Raw genomic sequence first — 20,100 nt, forward strand, 5'->3', positions numbered from 1 at the left:
TCACATATTAATAATAAATACATAATCTTTTTCAAAACTTCTCAAATACAAGTCCTGTCCCTCTAAAATCTCAAAATGACAATTAATGGGGAGTAAAGTCTCAACTAAACCAACAAACATAAAATACAACACATATATATAAAGCTTGTAGATCGGTCGTGGCTTTGCGCACCAAACTTCCTGAACCTATCACTGAAAAGAAAATCTATAGGGGGTGAGAATATCGTCCTCGAAAGGATTCTCAGTAAAAGGTTTAAGAATTGTCATAAGAGAATACGTATGAAGAGAAGAATTGATTTCAAGGTATTGATTATCGTTCGTCCTATGATTTTTTAAAAACCAACGGCTAATCATCCAAAACTCTTTTAAAAAACTAATATTTAATTATCCAAAAAATCCAAAATCTTAATCAATTTTCTAAACTGTATGAATGACCAATCTGTTCCAAGCATAGGTTCATTAAGTCTATGCTGAACCAGCTTGATTTTTCATACTTTACTAAAACCTCAATCAGAAACCAATCATAGCCTCCAGCCATCACATAATCAATTAACATTATCATCAATTCATCACTAACACTCAATCTCAAAAGTACCACATCAGAAACAATCCTCAACGCTTCCTCCACCTGCCAGAGAGATTCTCTCAAAAGCAAACACAGGCAAAATAGATAAAGAATGCATAGGTATAGATAGCAGTTACAGCAAATAACTCAGATAGCAATTAATAACAGTTAAGCAATTAGGCAAACCAAAACAAATTCAAACTCAAACAAAACATACGAATGCATATGATGAATGCCTATAATATGGCTAATGATATCATCTGTTGGTTACATAGCCAGTCCGACATATCCTGGTAGCTAGCCATTGGACAGTCCCTCTGTATGCGCATTTCCAAGCTCAATAATATCTATGGAAAAAATCCCAACATCATCCATGGAGGAGACAACCCCAAGCTCAAATTCATATATATATATATATATATATATATATATATATATATATATATATATATATATATATGCATGCCCATGGAAAAACCCGAAAAATTAAAGTACCCGGTCACATCTTACGTACAAAGGGTCAACAATTTGTCTCAATTTTGCAAGTCTTGTACTTTTAATTCATTATGATCATCAATTCATATCTCATTAAATCTCAACTTTATTATTATTCTCATCATCACTATCATCACTTCATTCAAATTCAATCATTATTATTCCTCATTATCACACTCAACCTCATCACATCTCCCATTCCATTCATCAATAATTCATTCTTTTCTAAATAAATCAAACTAAAAAAGAAGTCCTTTTTTAACAACTCAAAATCAAATCATAAAATTCATAAAATCCAAATTTTCTAAATAACCATTTCAAATGAAATCTCCAATTTTTATCAAAATTTCGACAGCATCTTCTCTAAAACTCGGACTCTGCCACCCTTCTCGGGTCCCATCCAAATATTCCTCAAACCCCTTTCAATAATTTCCAAACAGTAACTCATTTCTAATAATCAAACCATTTCCAATATCAAATCCTTTTCAAATTTGTTTTAAACCAAATTTCAATATTCAATCTTTTCTAATACAAAATCATTTTCAGAATTAAACTAAATTCCAATATTAAATCTTTTCAAAAGTTAACTCATTTTCAATAACAAAACATTTTCAAATCTCAAGAAAACAAATTCGACAACCGCCAATTTAATAAAATCAATAACTCAGAATATTCAACCTTCTCAAACAGTCAATAGTTCCATCAGACAAACAATTACAATCATTCAAAACAACATAATTCAGTCCATATGAGTTACGAAATCACAAAAATATACTTTTCGCATTAATATCGACTTGTAACAACTCTTGAAAATAAAATAAATTTAAGAAAAGTGCCTCTACCTCAAATAGTCAAAATTAAGAGAAATTGAACTAAAGGCGGGGTTGTGGTGTGACGACTAGTTGAACCGCAACCAACAACGCAGCAGCTTTATTTCTTCGAACAGAACCAGCGGCAGCTGAGTAACTCACAGTAACAATTTCATTCAATATAAACACTTTAACGACAACCCTCACAACAGTAACGGAACAACTTAAGCGAACAAAGAGAAATCAGAAATGTAGATGAGTATATTGTATACCATAGTGTGAAACAAATTTTCAGTGCTTAAAATTTGAGCTAAATTAACTCAGTAGCATATTTTCTATATCGTCCAACATAAAGTAAAAAATAAATAGCTTTGCCGCTGTTACATGGAATGCAACTGCGATTAGGCTTTTAGCTTCGCATGATAGGACTCTATGGCACCAGAAGCTTCAAGGCTGGCCAATGGCAGATTTCTCATCGTCGAACGCCACAAGTTAATTACAGAGTTGATTTTGTATGAAATCTCATCCAAACCAAAACACGAAACAACGCAGGAATTGAATATTCAAGTGGAAGACAAGTGTTTAAGAAAAAATATGCATAATATGGGTACGTATGATGCATTTTTTATTTTGGAATGGAATTACCTTCTACTTTAAAATAAAAATTGTGTTGAGATTAGTCTCTTAACTATATCATTTAAGTTAAAAAATTAGTAGTTAACGCAAATCTCCCTCCTAATGACAAAAAAAAAAAACCCACATTCCCCTCCTCTAGAAATTAGGTTCATATAGCACCATGTTGTATGATTAATTTGATCCACATCCCATTTCTAACAGACATAACATTGAGAAGCGATTACATAACATTAGTTTTTATCGGTCTAGCAAAAAAAAAAAGGAATATAACCTAGTAACAGTAATACTCATTTTACTACTACTAAAATCAAGATGATGCCTAATTCAAATAAATATAGATAGATGTGGACAATTTTGCAAAAGGTTAGTAACAATTTTGCTGCCACTGCAACCCAGTTAGCTTCTACCTCAGAGATCCACATGACAAGGAGTAGACCAACCACTTCTCAGTGAAAGAAATGCTCAGCCACCCTAGGTGCTTTTGAAGTCAAGAATCAACAACCAATCACCCGAGGCTACATGTTTAAGTGGCGTGAAGTTTAGATGATACCATCTCTCAAAGATGCATGTCAGAACTGCATTGAACTTCACAGTTCCACCTTCATTCACAAAATTGAATCCCATTGAGGTAGAGATGATCACTTCAAGTGCAAAGCGCCCTTTGAATGCCATTCAGGTTCAAATTTTGTCTTGCATTTTGGCTTTAGCAAAAATTACTCCTGCCAGAAGACCTACAAGTCACACTTCTTAGTGTTGCAACAAGATGTAATATAGGAACACTACGACACTATCGCAGGAACTAACTGAATAAAATGCTAGCAGAGTTCTCCAAACTAGTAGGAGCTTTGAATAGAATAATTCCAGCTACAGAAAGTGGGAACTTATTCATCGAACCAACAAGGCTGCAAATAGAAAATCAGTGGTTGGATATGCGTAGAATAATGTTCTAATTTCGATGCTGATAGGGAACTGTAATAGTTGAGAGAAACTGCCAGAATAGTTCCCTCTTATCACACCTGTAAGTTGTTGCTCCCGTGTGATGAAGAAACCACATGGATGAGAAGCTGATCGCCAGATCCAAAAATCCACTAAAGGTCATTACTAACCAAAAGCTAGGCAATTGTAGTAGCGGTTTGCCAATTAAAGAAGAGTGAGTAGCTTTTGCTTCTGCTATCAACATAATATTTATTTCAAAAATTGTGGAGAAAACTCACGTTCTTAAGAGATAGTCCACCTCACTGAAAACAATAATCAAGAAAATCCCCAAAGGCAGAGAAACGGTGTTGTTCAACAATACCACTGTAAACTCATTTAAATTTCCTGATTTTGTGACTTGCTTTGCCAAGTCCATGACCCTTCGCAGGGTCAGCTGCAGCGCAAAATATAAGCAACTAATCAACCAGTAAGCATTACCAAAAGCAAACAATTATAGCTCATCTACAAATATACACATTATCAAAGTTAACTAATCTTTCTCCGCTTTGGAATAAGTGCCCTCCATTAAGTACAAACCTGAAACATCAACGCGCGCTGCATCCACTTTCATCAAAATAAGTGAATAGTGGTAAAGCCTTAGTTGAATAAAATGATTCACTGACTTCATCCAGAGTAACATATATCAGTGAAATATAATACTAATAACAAGAAAAGAAAAGTATATAAATATCCAGATAATTTTAGAAAGAAGAAAACCATACTGACAGAATAAAAGAAAAGAAAGTTCAATGATCATTTGGAGGGGGGAAAAAGGATTTTAGCAAGACAGAGGGCAGATGATAATGAATTTAATATTGACTTGTCAGCTTTGATATCTCAACTCCCTAGTCAACGGACGAAGTTTCTAGCAAACAAGGAATGAATCCTTGTAGGTGTTAGGAGGGGCAGCTTCTGCCACTAGAACCCATGACCACCAACCAATTCACAAGACTATGCCTCCCATTGAACCAAAGCTTACCCCCAAATCTCAAAAGGTCTATAGTCACAGAATATGATGCAGTTAAGAAACAGTTAAGTATTTGCCAAGCATAGCCAGTAGCATGAAAAGAAAGATCAGTAATCCCTCCAGTTATTGCTGAAAGGATCTGCAACAGAAATACAAAAACTCTATCAGGTCATCTTACTAAACAATTTGTGATGGTTTATAAAATAAATAAGGACATTTTTATAGAAAACAAACACCACTGAATAAACCATGTTCATGTTCAATTCACCAAAAGGGATGGAAAAAGAGTAATGATACCCCAAATAAAGTACATTCGAAAAAGAATAATACAAAATCCTAACATTTCCTTCCTACAAGCTACAACAATAAAGCCTTTTTTTTCTGTTTTCACTAGGTAGAGTTGGTTATAGCAAACTAGGAATCGAAGTATGCCCTTGTATCCTATTGTAAGCCAAACAATACATAGGCACAACAAAGTAAAAGGCTTTATTGTAAGGATCGAAATTCGAAATACATAAACCACCTAGAAATATGCAAAGCAGCATAGCGCAAACAAAATATTCCAGGGATCACAAGGCTCTAGTGTCAAAGGATGTTTGACATACCATTAGAGACAAAGCAGTCCAGACTCTACTATCGTGGTGCTTCTTGAACAAATATGTTTCACCAAGGACAGTCATGACAATAGTAACATTCTTCAATATTGTTACCATAGCTACATTAATGTACTTCAAACTGCACATAATACAAGTCACATGATAAAGAGAAAAATAAACCAGTCAAAAGCATCCATCCCATTTGAAAAAACGATCCAAATATTATAATGACTCAATGAAAAACAGAAATAAAGCATCATATCAGCTAAGATAATTAAAATCAGCATACCTAAACATGCTAGTGACGAGCATTCCTACAAACATAACATTCACTGGCAACCTAACTTTAACCAGTCTCCAAGTTAGTGGCTCAGTTGAAACTAAGCCTAGAAGGTTGAGTACAGAAACAACAATAACTGAAATCAAACTCTGCAACCACACAAGACATAACACAAAAGTCAAAAGGCACTATCACCAAACATGCATTAGAATAATTAAAAGGGAACAAAATAGGTGACCTGGTAAAACATCAAGGATACCCCAGCATTGAAGTCATAACTGGAAAGCACAAACTGTTAGGAAATTATTTTATTTTCCTAATTTATTTGTGGGCAATACATATATTAATTGTAATCATAAATTATGCTATTTCAAATTAAATGACTTATATAATGATGATCTCATTTATTGTTATAAATACTAATTGAATAAGTCATTATTACTTTTGATTTGGAATTAAATGAGAATAAAACCAGATATTATCTTTTGTTCCTTAAATAATTATCTTTTTGGATTTTAGATATATTATCTTTTGGGTTTTAGATACTATTTTATTTGGGCTTAAGGGTTTAATGGGTGCCATGCTCAAATATAAATAGACCTTCAGGGTTTCAGTCCTCAATATACCAAAGCCGCCTTTGTTGCTCTTTTTCTATCAAAAGAGTTGCAGTTCAGCCACCTAGGAATACAGAAGGTTTTGGTTGAGGAAGATCGAAAGAACCACAAGATCCAAATTCTTCCATCAATTTCTAACTCTTATGAGTAAAAAAGTATGCTTCCGCATTATGTTATATTTTTGGTGACTCAATATGGATGATCTGGGTTATTGAAATTAATTTATTCCAACAAGTGGTATCAGAGCCATCCATAATTTAGTCATCAAAAATATTTCATTTTTTATTTTGGATCGATATATGCGTATATATGCGTCTACGTTCAATGTTGCCGTACAGTAGAATTGTAAATAATGTCTTTGTGATTCTTTATTATTGTCACGCATGTAATACATTTAACTTTAACATATATGTTTTGTGTGTGCGTCACATGTAATTGCTTCTGTTGTACAAACGTAGAGATTGATATTCTTTTGTTCTAATGTTGTGATTGCAATTCTTTATATATATATATTTTATATGAGTCCGATTTCGCATTTAGTTTACATAATAAACAAATGTTTTATTCTAAAGGATTAATAGAACATTATTAAATTATAATTGTCTCATATTTAATTATGTTTATATCTTTAATTTGGTATAAAATTAATGGATTATCCTCTTGACATATAAGGATTATTATACCCACTCATTTTATAAAAAATTAGTTTTGGAATAAATTGATTGAACATTATGCTGCCAAAGTAGCCTCTTTTGTGAAAATTGATTTATTCAAAACATAAGGAATATGACGATATATAATTCATGCGAATATTGGTCAGCCCAAAGGAAGGTCTATATTTGGCTGAATTATATACAGATAGTAAATACATGTTTGGGTAATTAATTAAGAATAAAGTGATGCTTATTATTTATGCGAATAATAATCGGCCCAAAGGAAGTTTATTGTTTGGCCAAATAATAAGCATTGCACATTTTTGTTTATTTTCTATTAATTATGCGGTCAATAATCGGCCCAAAGGAAGGTTATTATTTGACCAATTAATAGAAAATATATGCGGTAATAAATAGGTTGCAAAGTTTAAGTTTTCATGTGCGCATTCAGTCGGTCCAAAGAAAGACTTAATGTGTGACAGAAATTTTGACAATATTTGATTACTGCAATGAGAGTATCACTTACAGTTAATTTTCTATCCAAAGGTTGAAAATTAATGTTGTTCTAGATATCTCAATATGGACTTTTTTCCCATTATTTAACGAATGTTTACTGCATGTTTTTTGTTCTAATCCAGAAACTATGGCTTTAGCTACCAATGTTTCTGCACAAATTAGCAGTATTCCTATGCTGAATGGTTCAAACTTTAAAGTTTGGAAGGATACCGTAGAGATTGTCTTCGGTTGTATGGATCTAAATATAGCTCTTCGAGAGGAGAAACTCACTTCCACTCCGGAAAATCTCAATGAGGTTAAAATAGAGAAGTGGGAGAAATACCAATATAGTTGCAGTCGAAACTATAGGAACCTTTAGATTATGTTCCACGAGTGGATTTTACTTGGATTTATTAGAGACATTTTATGTACTGTCATTTAGGCGGAATTTGGTTTCTGTTTTTTGTTTGGACAAATCAAGTTATTTTTGTTCGTTCAGAGACAATAAAGTCAGTCTCTTCTATAATTCGAATAATATTTGCTCTGGTCATTTGGTGGATAATCTATATAGGCTTGATTTCACGGGGGTACAAGTTTTACAATCCCGCATCAAGGTCTATTTTTGAGACGAAAAATGCGAGATTTCTTGAGGATATTGAGTTGGGGGGGAGGAAATATTAGAAATGTTGCTTTTGATGAGGATTCTATAACTGACAATGATCAGGACCTTGTGCCTACTATTATTCAAGATACAGTTATAGTATAAGAGCACAATGATAATCCTGCTAAAGATCCAGTTACAGTACAAGAGAACAATGAGAATATTGTTGTTGCTCAAGATATTGGTATAGTACCGAAAAATAATGAGAATCCTCCTCAACCCCAACCCATACAGCAAGCTCAACAACCTCAAGAAGTGTCATTAAGGAGATCCAATAGAGAAAGGAAAAAATCCATCTATGGTCTCAAACAAGCTTCCCATCAATGGTATCACAAGTTTCATCAAGTCATTACCTCATACGGTTTTGAGGTAAATATTATAGAGAAATGTGTATACCGCAAGTTCAGTGGGAGTAAATACATCTTTTTGGTCTTATATGTTGATGATATTCTACTTGCTGGTAACGATATAGGCTTGTTGCATGAAACTAAGAAATTTCTATCGAACAAATTCGAAATGAAAGATCTTGGTGATGCCTCTTTTGTATTAGGAATCGAGATACTAAGAGATTGCTCTCAAGGTATTCTTAGATGATCACAAAAGAACTATATCGAAAAGATTTTAAGTAGACATGGCATGAAAAATTGTAGACCAATGGACACACCCGTAGCTAAAGGAGACAAGTTCAGTCTCAAACAATGCCCTAAAAATGATCTTGAGAGGACAGCAATGCATGATAAACCTTATGCATCAGCACTAGGGAGCTTAATGTATGCTCAAGTCTACATACGTCCCGATATATTATTTATAGTGGGAGTGTTGGGTAAATACTTGAGCAATCCAGGCATGAATCATTGGATAGCTGTTTAATGCGTAATGCGTTATTTAAAAGAGAACAAAGGATTACATGCTTACTTATCGGAGATCAGAAAATTTGGAGATCATTAGGTACTCTGATTCCGATTTCATGGCATATGGTTGTGAAACTTTGTCATTGAGCTTCATATAGTAGATGACATTGAAAGGCCGTTAAAGATATTCTGTGACAATAAGTTAGCAGTATTATACTCCAACAACAATAAGAGCTTGACAAAATCGAAGCATATAGACATCAAGTTCTTAGTTGTCAAGGAGAAAATTCGAGAAAAACATATTTCCATAGAATATATAGGAACAGAGTATATGCTAGCAGACCCATTAACCAAGGGATTGATCCCTAAAGTCTTTCATGAGCACACTGCTCGGATGTGTGTCAATATTTGTGATGCCTTGGTTTAGTGGGAGTTTATGCTATATGTCCTATGACAGATATTGAGTTATTTTTCTGCAGAATTAAGTTGATGGTTTATTTCATGTTATGTGAAATGTTCATTTTGCAAAATTTGTTTTGCGTTTGATCTCAATAAAGTTTTAAATTTGGACCAGCTGGAAATAGACATGCATGAGATCACTTGGCATGTAATTTCCATATTACTCATCCAAATTTGATCTATGTCGTTAAGTATATTAGGATGGTGATTGTCGTGGTTTAGTCACGACATTAATGTGATAAAAGCTGCGGTAGTTCCATATCTAATATATGAGACGGACTAGATTGTTAATGTAATGAGAGAAATAGCATTCAGATGCGCGCATAAAGTTTATAAGGTGTGATTATGTCAAGAAAGAATATATGTATAGCCCAAGTGGGAGATTGTTAGGAAATTATTTTATTTTCCTAATTTGTTTGTGGGCAATACATATATTAATTGTAATAACAAATTATGCTATTTCAAATTAAATGACTTATATAATGATGATCTTATTTATTGTTATAAATGCTAATTGAATAAGTCATTATTACTTTTGATTTGGAATTAAATGAGAATAAAACTAGATATTATTTTTTGTTCCTTAAATAATTATCTTTTTGGATTTTAGATATATTATCTTTTGGATTTTAGATACTATTTTATTTGGGCTTAAGGGTTTGAATTTGGATCTTCTAAATTTTGAATTTGTACTTTAGAGGATAAAGTGTGATCTTCTACCCTTAAATAGTTTCTCTCTCATATTTATTCTTGGTCCCACTTATAAAATAAATGGTGAAAGATCACACTTTACTCTCTAAGGTTAAATTCAAAATTTAGAGGATCCAAATCCTAAGGGTTTAATGGGTGCCATGCTCAAATATAAATAGACCTTCAGGGTTTCGGTCCCCAATATACCAAAGCCGCCTTTGTTGCTCTTTTTCCATCAAAAGATTTGCAGTTCAGCCACTTAGGAATACAGAAGGTTTTGGTTGAGGAAGATCGAAAGAACCACAAGATCCAAATTCTTCCATCAATTTCTAACTCTTACGAGTAAAAGATACGCTTTTCCATTATATTATATTTTTGGTGATTCAATATGGATGATCTGAGTTATTGAAATTAATTTATTCCAACACAGACTTGTTAACGAGAATCATGCTGCAAGATAAAGGCAATAGGCAAGGCCAGAAAAGAAGGGTTGATTATGAGGTTTAGGTAGCCTTCTAGTTCGAAGAGGCTTGTCACTCTTCTTGCCCAACTTGCCATCTTCCAAGTCCAGTCCAATGTTGGTAGAAAGCTTCATTGCTAGTTGAAATTTGGAAAGGAGTTACCAGTGAAGGAGGGCAAGACAAAAGAGAGTGCAGAGTTTCTCCATCCCAATGTTAAAGCTATCATGTCTTTTGTCATGCAATTGGGGAATGAACACTTTAAAATACCCAAGATCCGCAATTGCTTTCTTTCTTTCTTGTTGCCTACACCCCACTCGAGAACCCAGGAACGTCAAGGACTCAACACTCAAGTCAAGGGTATTCCCAAACAATTTTTTAATAATGTTTTATAAGTATTTATTTAATATAAGAACATGGGTTAAAAGAAAAAAATTGCAAATTTGTATTATTTAAATTAATTTAGAAAATAATTTTAATGTGTAGCAAATTATTTTACAGATTATTCTCAATAAAATCTCTTAAACTATTATTTTATTTAAAAAATACGAAAGAACCAATATTTTTAGTTAAAAAATTAATTAATATTAATTCAAATACAAAATAAAAAATATTAAAAGAATATCGAAAATCAACTTTTAGTTAATCAATATTCGTTAACTTTTGTTTTTTAATTCTAGAATTTTTTTTTAATTTAAGATTTATAACGTAAGAGTATAAAATAAAAAATTTATAATTTAAAATATAAAATTTAATATAAATAAAATAATTAAAAAGAAAAAACTGACTAATATTAACTCATAAAAATTGACTCCCTATTATTACTTGAATATTAATCACCTAATGTTTCTCTTAAATGAGTGTATGTCAAATCTTTCTGGGTTACTTTATCACTTACGTAACGATGCAATTGTTTTAAAGTCATAAATGCAATTGTTTTAAAGTCATAAATTCAGTCGTCTCTCATTTTGGGTTGATCTTTCTAGCTATAGGTTAGTATTAACATAGTAATATACGAGAGTGGAGCTTCAAAAATTTCCATTTTTCTTTTTTTTTTTTTTTCTTTTCCTTCTTCCATGAACTAGCAATATACATCGTAAACGTCACTACAAACATTGTAAGCACACTACATTTACAATAATCAAGAAAAATGTTACAAGCAGCATGGTTTCCCCAGTCCTTTGTCGTCTGGTTCTCACATATAAAGAATGGACCAGCATGGCAGCAGCATCTTTCGGTGCTTCAGAGTTCGGAGTCAGGATTGAAGTCCAACCAAGCACAGTTCACAAGGCATGCATGCTGGGGAAACTCTCAGATTTTAATGCTAACCGTATTTACAATCAAAATTCAAATGAATCTCATTCTTGGAGATCCACCAAGTGGTGTTTGGGCTTTGTATCGAGACGTTTCATGCCAAGGATCGAGAGTGAATGCTGCATTTGATCTTACAGAATATGGCGACGTGTCACTCAAATTGAAATTATTTTGCCCCATCATTGTGTAAGTTGGATGAGGAGGAGAAAAGAAACCGCTCTTTTGTGCTGTCCCATATTGTCTCAATGGACTTGAAGAGGGAGACACTGGCAAAGATGTGATTGTTCTTGCGTTGTCTCTGAATAAGTGCATTACAAAAGAAAGTCAACTCCAAATAACAAGAAAATAATGAAGCTATAATCACAAAAAAAAAAAAAAATGAAGCTATAAAGTATACTGACACACTAGTTCATGCCTTAATTGAAATTAACAGGTGGGATTTTTTTACCTTGGGCTCCTTAATGCGTGAGAAGCTGCTCGAGCTGTCTTTGTTGCATGATCTCCATCAAGTGACGTTATACTTGTTCTATTGGATTGATGCTCCAAAACAGGCTGCAACCAGAAACAATGAGAAAGTTAGTTCCAAGCACAACAACAGAAAGTAATGAGAATGGAATATCAAAGGAAATAAATGAATACAAAGGCCATACTGGCGGAGTCCGGCTTCCATCTAACATGCGGGGGAAAGCATCTCTGGTTATGCTAACATTTACAGCTTTTGTTGCTGATTGGTCACGAATGAAGGGATGGTCTAGTAGCATTTGAGCTGTTGGGCGTGCTAACGGGTCCCTATTTAAACATAGCTTAATGAAGCTTTTGGCATCATCTGAAAGATGTTCAGGGATTTCAGGCATATCTTTGCTGTTCCCAATTTTAAATATGGCAGCTACCTGCTCAAGTCGACACGAAAACAATTGTGGCTCTCAGTACTTATTACACAACAAACGAGATCATACAAATGAAGACCATTTCTGGTATATCCAAAATCTCACCCCTTCATATTGATTCCATGGAGGCTTCGATGTTGCCATTTCAAGAATTGTGCATCCCAAGCTCCATATATCAACTGGAAGACCATAGCCATTGGTATTCATTACAACCTAAGAGAAAGAACATCAAGCTACAGTAAGCATGGTGAGAGAGAGGAGAATAAATTCCAAGATTTGAAGGGGAAAAAATAGTGGGGGAAATCATTTCACCTCAGGTGCCATCCAGTATGGACTTCCTTTGAATGAAAGTACTGAGGCAGCAGAATTTATCTGGTTCAGAAAGAGAAGTTAGGGATATTCTATTGTAAAGGATTTAAAATTTTAAATATATATAGAATCCTAACATTTCTAAATCACATTTCTTCCTACCACTAAGATCTTATCGATTCAGTCCGAATTGAAAAACACTGAGTGGAGATAAAGAAATCAAGAAGGTTAACAAAAGAAAAAAAAACACGAAAGAAACAGCGCAAAAGAGAGAGGGGGGGGGGGGTTTCGAGTCTGTATTAGTGCAAGGCATCCTACTCAAATAAGAGTTGTGTGTGTGTGTGTGCTGGCGCACGTGTCTTCTCCGTGCTATGGGTGTGCCTGAACGTGTGACAAAGGGAGCATGTGCATCTGATAGAGAAAGACAGACACAGTAATATCTCGCTGAAACTAAGAATCAGTAGAATTGCAAATTTTAACCTTGAGCAAAAGATATATTCTCAACTTTCTAGCAACCATTCTTAACTAATTTCATATCTTGTAATTCGATCAGTTATGTTTTTCTGTACCATAAATACATTTATTTATAAGTAAACTACTATTTCTATTTATGGAAGTTCGGAACCAACAAATCTATCCATAAATGAATAGAACTAGCTTTGTACCTACGAAACATGAGTAAACTACTATTTTTACCCACGAAAGTTCAAAATGCTAACAAATTTAACCAAAAATGAAATTAACATTTAAGTACTTTTGTCACGACCATTTTTCGTGGGTACAAAGCAAGTTTTGTTCATTCATGGTTAAATTTGTCAACATTTTTGAAATTTTGTGGATAGAAATTGTAGTTTACTCTTCATTTAACTATTCTTTTTAAAGTGACTTTGAAGTAATCCGTTGCTTGTCAAATAATATGCACTTACTAGTTTAGCCATTCCAAAGTCTGCCAGCTTGATTTCACCATTAGGATCAACAAGTATGTTAGCTCCTTTGATATCTCTGACAAAAGAAAACAGGGAGAATGATTTCAAAAGGAGAATAAAGAAGCATCAATGGAATGTGATAAGCTGAGTGGCAATAATAAATTACCTGTGTACTGTATTTCTTGCATGCAAATAAGCAAGCCCAGATACAATCTGCCTGGTATAATTTTGAATGACAGGCTCCTTAAATGAACCATATTCCTGTAGCAATTTATGGATAGAACCACCAGAAACATATTCCAAATAAACTGAAAGTGTTTCTTCACCCTGAAAATTAGCATGTATTTTACTTAGTCAGGTTCTATTTACTGTGTGCAAAGATGCAGAGTGCACACAGCTATATTAGGTGTAGACACGGTATGAAGTACAAACGATTCAAGACTAGGAAAATGCTATCAATACCAGTTCACTCCCATAATATTGAACAATGTTTGGATGTGAAAGCTGATTAAGCAAGTTTATCTCCTGTAAACGTATAGAGTTTGTTAAAATAACCTATGACATTTTAAAGCAAATTAACTGAACTATAGCATGTGTTAAAGAGCAGCAAAATTACCTGATTAAGTTGTCTGAGGCACTCTTTTGATGTTGGATCATCAGAGACAACCCTGACTTCCTTTATTGCACACATTTGTCCACTCTCACTATGAAACATAGGAAGCATAATAGAAAAAATTTCAGTTATTTGCCCGAAATATGGACATTAGGCTGAAATTACAAATTCTGGAAGAAGGTTGATGACATAATTATGTAAACATAGTATTACTTCAGTATCAAACTCGGATCATTGCAATAGCCAACCACCTCAGTAAATATTCAGTTCATAACCTAAATATATCGACATAAATTACAATCACAGATGACAGAGACCGCAGGTTTAGTTTCAGCCTTAGAATATTTGATGGAACAAAACTTGTATATGATACAAATCTGTTTTCAGGTAGCAAATCCCTTCAACATCAACTGTTTTCTAAAACAGAAGAAAAAGCAGAAAACAAAAAACCAAAATTACCTATTAAATCCAAGATAAACATGCCCAAAAGTTCCCCTTCCTAGAAGCTTTCCTTTCTTCCACTTCGACAGATTACTGGCGTTGTTTTCTAAGGATCCATTTGCCCGTGGGGTGGAAAGGGTGGAAGGACTAGTAGGAGAGCCGGGGGGAAGAGGCAACGGGTGACATTCACTTTTTCCATCCTCTTGCTTGCCTGTAGGAGAGTCGAGACTCAAAATCCTCTGATGAAGTGGCGATGTAGGGCTTGTCGGCCCCCTTGACCCAGCACCTGGACTCTTTGGCCTCACATGGAATTTGATGTCACCTTGTCCTCTGCATAAAGAAAGAAATAAACAGGGATTAGTTTAACACTAGATTGGAGAAGCACACACCAAAATGCATATCTGAATCTTGTTATTTCTGTTCCTTATAGAGTCATTAAGGACGGACTATATACCCCTGAATTCATTTCGATAATGATAAATCATTAGAAACAGTCAAACAGTAGGATGCATGGATGTTGTATAGATAATATATGTAAAAATAGTTGGATTATGGCCAACAAGGCTAGAGTTAACTAACTAGCTCCTCAAAATTAACATATATGTTCACTGTGATTTTTCCCGAGATAATCATTAATTGACAAAATTTTTAGGGAACTAAATAGTTCAATAATCAAGATCCCTCAAAGTAAAAATAGATTGGGAGTCATAAATCACACACCATCTATCCTCTTATCCCTTTTACAAAATTGCTTATTTGACGGAGCAAAAAGTATCTTTTTCGTGTAGATCAAACGGAAAAAGGAAGTGGGGAAAAACTATAAGCCATAACTGAAGCTCATAAAGCAATTACAGAGAATCTGATCAATGATTACAATATAAGGCTCCTAAAGAAAAGCGGATCAATCGATCAAACACGAAAATTGAGCTGAACAAAGAGAAGGACAAAATCCACAAAGTGGAAAGAGGAATTGAGTCAATCGTAGGGGGAAGGAAACCTGTTGTTAATGAATTGAGGAGATATAGGGTGGTCATCGTTAGAGGTTGAGGAGCTGACGCTGGAACCAGATAGCGAAGTAGATCCGAAGACGAGGCCCTGATCGTTGTTGAAGCTGTGATTGGCCGAAACCGTAGGGCGAGGCAACGGAAGCCCTCTGTCTCGGTCTCTGTTATTGTCGTTACCGTCGACGCTGGCGAATTCCTTGCTTGTCCTCGGTGAGTTGCGAGAGGCGATAAGCTCATCGAAGCTCTTGTTGTTCTTGTTCTTGTCCTTGCCTTTCTTCCTGCTGCTGATAATGCTAATCGGCGATCCTATCAGATTGAATTTCTGCCTGCCACGTGTCTCTTCCTCATCTTCAACCTCACCCTGATTCTGCTGTTTGTTCTTGCAGGATTTTCTACTCCACCACGCCGGCATTCTAGAACAGTAGAAACCACAAGTTTGAAGAAGAAGAAGAAGAAGAAGAAGAATAAGAAGGAGAGGTGGTGTTTGGAATTGGAAGGTGAAAGAGGAGAAGATGCGAGGAAAGATAGGGAGAGAGGTGAGTCACGGTGGTTGGATAAAGCGGGGAAATGACGTGGCTATTTCGTATAGAGGGAGAATGCAAGTGAGTGTGTTTGTTACAGCAGTTTACTTTGATATGGAGGAATCAGAATGGAGTGAGTGGTATTAGCGTGTCCCAATTGACAGTATAACTGTGTCTCCTTCCTTCATTTTCTCTATAAATATCTTTTCTTCTTATTTTTGCATTTTACAAAATAGAATGGGATTGGTTGGTTCTGTTTGGTGGCGGTGCTGTTACCTGTGAAGGGAGTAGATACATACATACATGGACATATATATACGTGAGAATCCACATTGGCTATTGTGCTATTTCTTTCCAAATCCGATTTTTACACTACACACTCGCAGACGGTTTGGCCTGCAAGGCATTATAAAAAAGATTGTGTTTTAAAAATATTTATTTCAAAAAAAATGTGATAAAAAAATATTTTATTATAAAAATTTTATGTTGATTTTTTTATAAATATTTAAATAATTTTTTAAAAAATTATAATTTAATTTTAAAAATTATATTAGATATTAATATTATTATTTTTTATAAGTTAAAAATTTAAAAAAATAAAATTTTTAACTTTTCAAATAAGTTCTTAATTATCGTGTGTCTTTTTTGTATTTTAAAGGCACATATTAGATTTATAAATTAAAAAATCATTAAAAATATAAAAAATTTAAATTTTTTAAATATTTATTTTATATTTATTAAATAAAAAAATATTAAAATTTTTTTGTTCATCGTAAATTTATCATATATTTTAAAATACATATTAACTAAATCCTTATAAATATAATAAAACACAAACTCAAATATAGACGAGCATAATTTATTGTTTTTACGGCATTTTTAATTAATAATTTAATATATTTAATTCATTAATTTAATATTATATTTTTAATTAATATTTTAAATATTATTAATTAATTATTAGTCAAAAATAGGAATTTATACGAATTCTATACCATTATTTATAAATAATTTAAGAATATAAAATGATTAAGAATTTTTATTCATTTTTTAATTTTTAAATAAAAAAATTGAATTTTTTATTTTTTGATATTTTTAAAAGATAACATATATATTTAAATTTTTATCTGTTAAGAGAATACTTAAGATAATGAATTAAGATTCTTAATTATCACTATTTAAGAAGAATAAAAAATATTTTTATTTTTAAAATTTGTCAAAAATTTAAAAAAATATTTTTAAATTTTGTTTTAGAAATTTTTTATTTATATCAAATATACCCTTGACAATTAAATTTTTAAGAAATTTAGGATCAATTCATCAATCATATTTGACAACTAAAAATTAATGACAAAATCTCATTCTAATTTGTTTGTATTAAAAATTATCCTCATAAAATTATTATTAAATTATTTTTATATTTTTTAAAAACTTAGTTGTTAAAAATATATTATAAATAAAAAATTTTAAAATAAAATTAAAATAAAATAAAATGTAAAAATATTTTTAAAATTTATAATAAATTTAAAACAAAAAAATACCTTATTCCTCCTTTTTTTAGGACAAAATATTGCCTATGTTAAAAATAAGGTAACCTAACTGGGATGGAAAATAAGGGATCAGCGGGACCATGGTTGTAAAAAATTCGATTGGATATTCGGATTGTTTGGTCAGACAGGTCCAATTAGAAATCAGAAGCTTTTGCAATTTGGTCCAAAAATAAAATCACTATTTCAGAAAATCATTTTTGAATCGCTAAATCGATCAGTCGATCAAATTAAGAATCAGCCGATTTTTATAAAACGTTATTTTGGGATTTATCACGCGCCCTTCTCCTTTACACAGCCTCATTCTCACATCTATTCAGTTTAATAGTTCAGAACTTTTCCCTTAAAAGAAACCCTAGCCAGCTAGCCATCATCACCGCCATGACTGTTATACTTACGCGTCTGTCACGCTTAAAATCTTCCGTCTTCATCTAATCGCCGTGCTCTAAAACCTCCTCATTCACCAATCACCAACCTCTTTCTCATGGTCGTCATGGTTCAACCCCTCCACTGTCCAATCTATCATAGTTGGAATAACACAATGATCAAACAAAGAATCAAATCTAACATAACTTTATTGAATTAATTAAAAGATTGAAAATTTGTATTCGCTTAGTTAATTCAATAAATTTTTTAATTTCTTGTGACTGTTTTGATGAGATCAATATTCAATAGTTAAAATGAAATTGAGGATGATCTAAGTGAAATAAATATACATCAAGTTTTTATAAATTTTGATGATTAATAATAAATTTGAATGTTAATATTTTATATTTAAATATTTTTTATTATTTAATTTTTAAATTTATAGTTAGATAAGGTTATAATATTTTAGTTGATGTAATACTTTTAATTTGAATAATATTTTATAATTTATATTAGATTATAATTTATTTTAATATATTTAATATTTATTATAAAACGATTATTTTGATTAAACTACCGTTAAAACAGTTGAATCAATAAACTAATAAATTAGTAGTTAAAAGTCTAGAATGATCTAACTATCAATCCGGTTTTCAGTGTGTTTGGATTATAGTTTACAAACGAAAATTTGCATAAAATTAATTTTTTAAGTTTGATTTTGAAAAAAAGTAAATTTGTATTAACATGATTTATATTTGACAATCTTTATATCAAAATGAATTATAGTAAAATAAATGTTATTTAGATTACACTACTTAAAATCACTTTTAGATAAAAAATTACTAAAATAAACATCAATTTAAATAATTTTTATATTATCTTATTATTTTAATTTAGATATTTAAATAGATCTTATTAATTAATCTTATAATAAAATTAATATTTAGTTACTAAGTTAAAATAACACATAAAAATTAGAAAAATATATTTTCTATTAAAAATAAAAAATATATGAATAAACTAATAATTTAATATGTTAATGTAAATAAATATTAAATTAAAAGATAAAATACTAATAAAATACATAAAAAATAATATCTTATACAAAATTAGTACATAAGAATATCATTATTTCTACCGCATGTAATTAATAAATTTTATAATTATAAATTTTATAGAACCAAATAAAAAATAAAAAATTTTAACCAAAAACAAAAATAAAATATAGTAAAAAATAGAAAAAAAGAACTCATGTAAACAAAAAACGATAAAAATTTTATAAAATCAACCACATATATCATATGAATAAAAAAAATACAATAAAAAGTAAAAAAGGGTCATAACTATATAAAATAAAAAAAATAAACTTCATATAAAAGATATTTATCATATGAATAAAAAAATATAATAAAAAAATAAAAATCAAAATATAAAAGATAATACTAAAAATAATAAAAAAATTAAAATATTTATCTTAGTCTAAAATTTTTTGATAAAAAAAAATATTGAAACAAAAGATCACAAAAAATTATTGTGAAAGTAGATTGTTATTTGTAGAGTTAGTAAAAAAAAATTTTTTTATTTAATTTTTTAGCGATAATAAACTACCGTAAACGTGAATGTAAAAATTATAATTTTTATTTTTTAGCTTTATCTAAACGTACATTTCGAAGTAAAATTATTTTTGCATTCAAAAAATAAAAAATTATCAAACATATAAATAAAATGTTCAAAAGACTCAAATACACTTTTTCTCTCTTTTTTTTTTTTTTAATGCAAAACCAAAGACACCCTTAGATAAAGCGTGTGGATTGGGTCATTGGGACAAGATAAAATGGGATAGGCATCTGGAGTCCGGACCGTATTTAGATTTTAGAAATTTGAGGTAGTGAAAGAGTGAACGAATTATTCTAGATTTTGCGTTCTAGAGGGAGTAGTAACCATCCTGTGCTGGAGGGTCCATCCGTG

The 20,100-nt window shown here is 31.7% G+C and overlaps 1 protein-coding gene and 1 pseudogene across 2 annotated transcripts; both read right to left on the bottom strand.

Annotated features, from left to right (window-relative positions):
* Positions 1 to 3,183: 3,183 nt before the first annotated feature.
* Positions 3,184 to 10,341, bottom strand: LOC112735343 (GDP-mannose transporter GONST1-like; annotated as a pseudogene).
* An 890-nt stretch (positions 10,342 to 11,231) lies between these two features.
* Positions 11,232 to 16,603, bottom strand: LOC112733082 (mitogen-activated protein kinase kinase kinase 3). 2 transcript variants are annotated; one of them, XM_025781948.3, is made up of 11 exons: positions 15,692 to 16,603; positions 14,713 to 15,024; positions 14,257 to 14,344; positions 14,103 to 14,165; positions 13,807 to 13,967; positions 13,641 to 13,716; positions 12,718 to 12,777; positions 12,511 to 12,618; positions 12,169 to 12,408; positions 11,967 to 12,070; positions 11,232 to 11,816 (listed from the first exon to the last, which is right to left on the bottom strand). In XM_025781948.3, the coding sequence occupies exons 1-11, from the start codon at positions 16,108 to 16,110 to the stop codon at positions 11,552 to 11,554; spliced, it is 1,896 nt and encodes a 631-aa protein (XP_025637733.1). In that variant the 5' UTR covers positions 16,111 to 16,603; the 3' UTR covers positions 11,232 to 11,551. The 2 variants fall into 2 exon arrangements, with proteins under 2 accessions (XP_025637733.1, XP_025637734.1); XM_025781949.3 differs by lacking the exon at positions 14,103 to 14,165.
* Between the last annotated feature and the right edge of the window lie 3,497 nt (positions 16,604 to 20,100).

This window comes from Arachis hypogaea, chromosome 13, assembly GCF_003086295.3.
Source record: "Arachis hypogaea cultivar Tifrunner chromosome 13, arahy.Tifrunner.gnm2.J5K5, whole genome shotgun sequence".
Classification (NCBI taxonomy): domain Eukaryota; kingdom Viridiplantae; phylum Streptophyta; class Magnoliopsida; order Fabales; family Fabaceae; genus Arachis; species Arachis hypogaea.

Bases quoted from the DNA above. Each gene is read 5' to 3' on its own strand.
- LOC112733082 (XM_025781948.3), bottom strand. From the start codon at position 16,110: ATGCCGGCGTGGTGGAGTAGAAAATCCTGCAAGAACAAACAGCAGAAT. The intron at 12,778-13,640 runs GTAAGTGCATAT...TTTCTGAACCAG, and splicing joins ACTTTGGAATGGCTAAACTA to ATAAATTCTGCTGCCTCAGT. The intron at 12,409-12,510 runs GTGAGATTTTGG...CGACTTGAGCAG, and splicing joins CATGGAATCAATATGAAGGG to GTAGCTGCCATATTTAAAAT.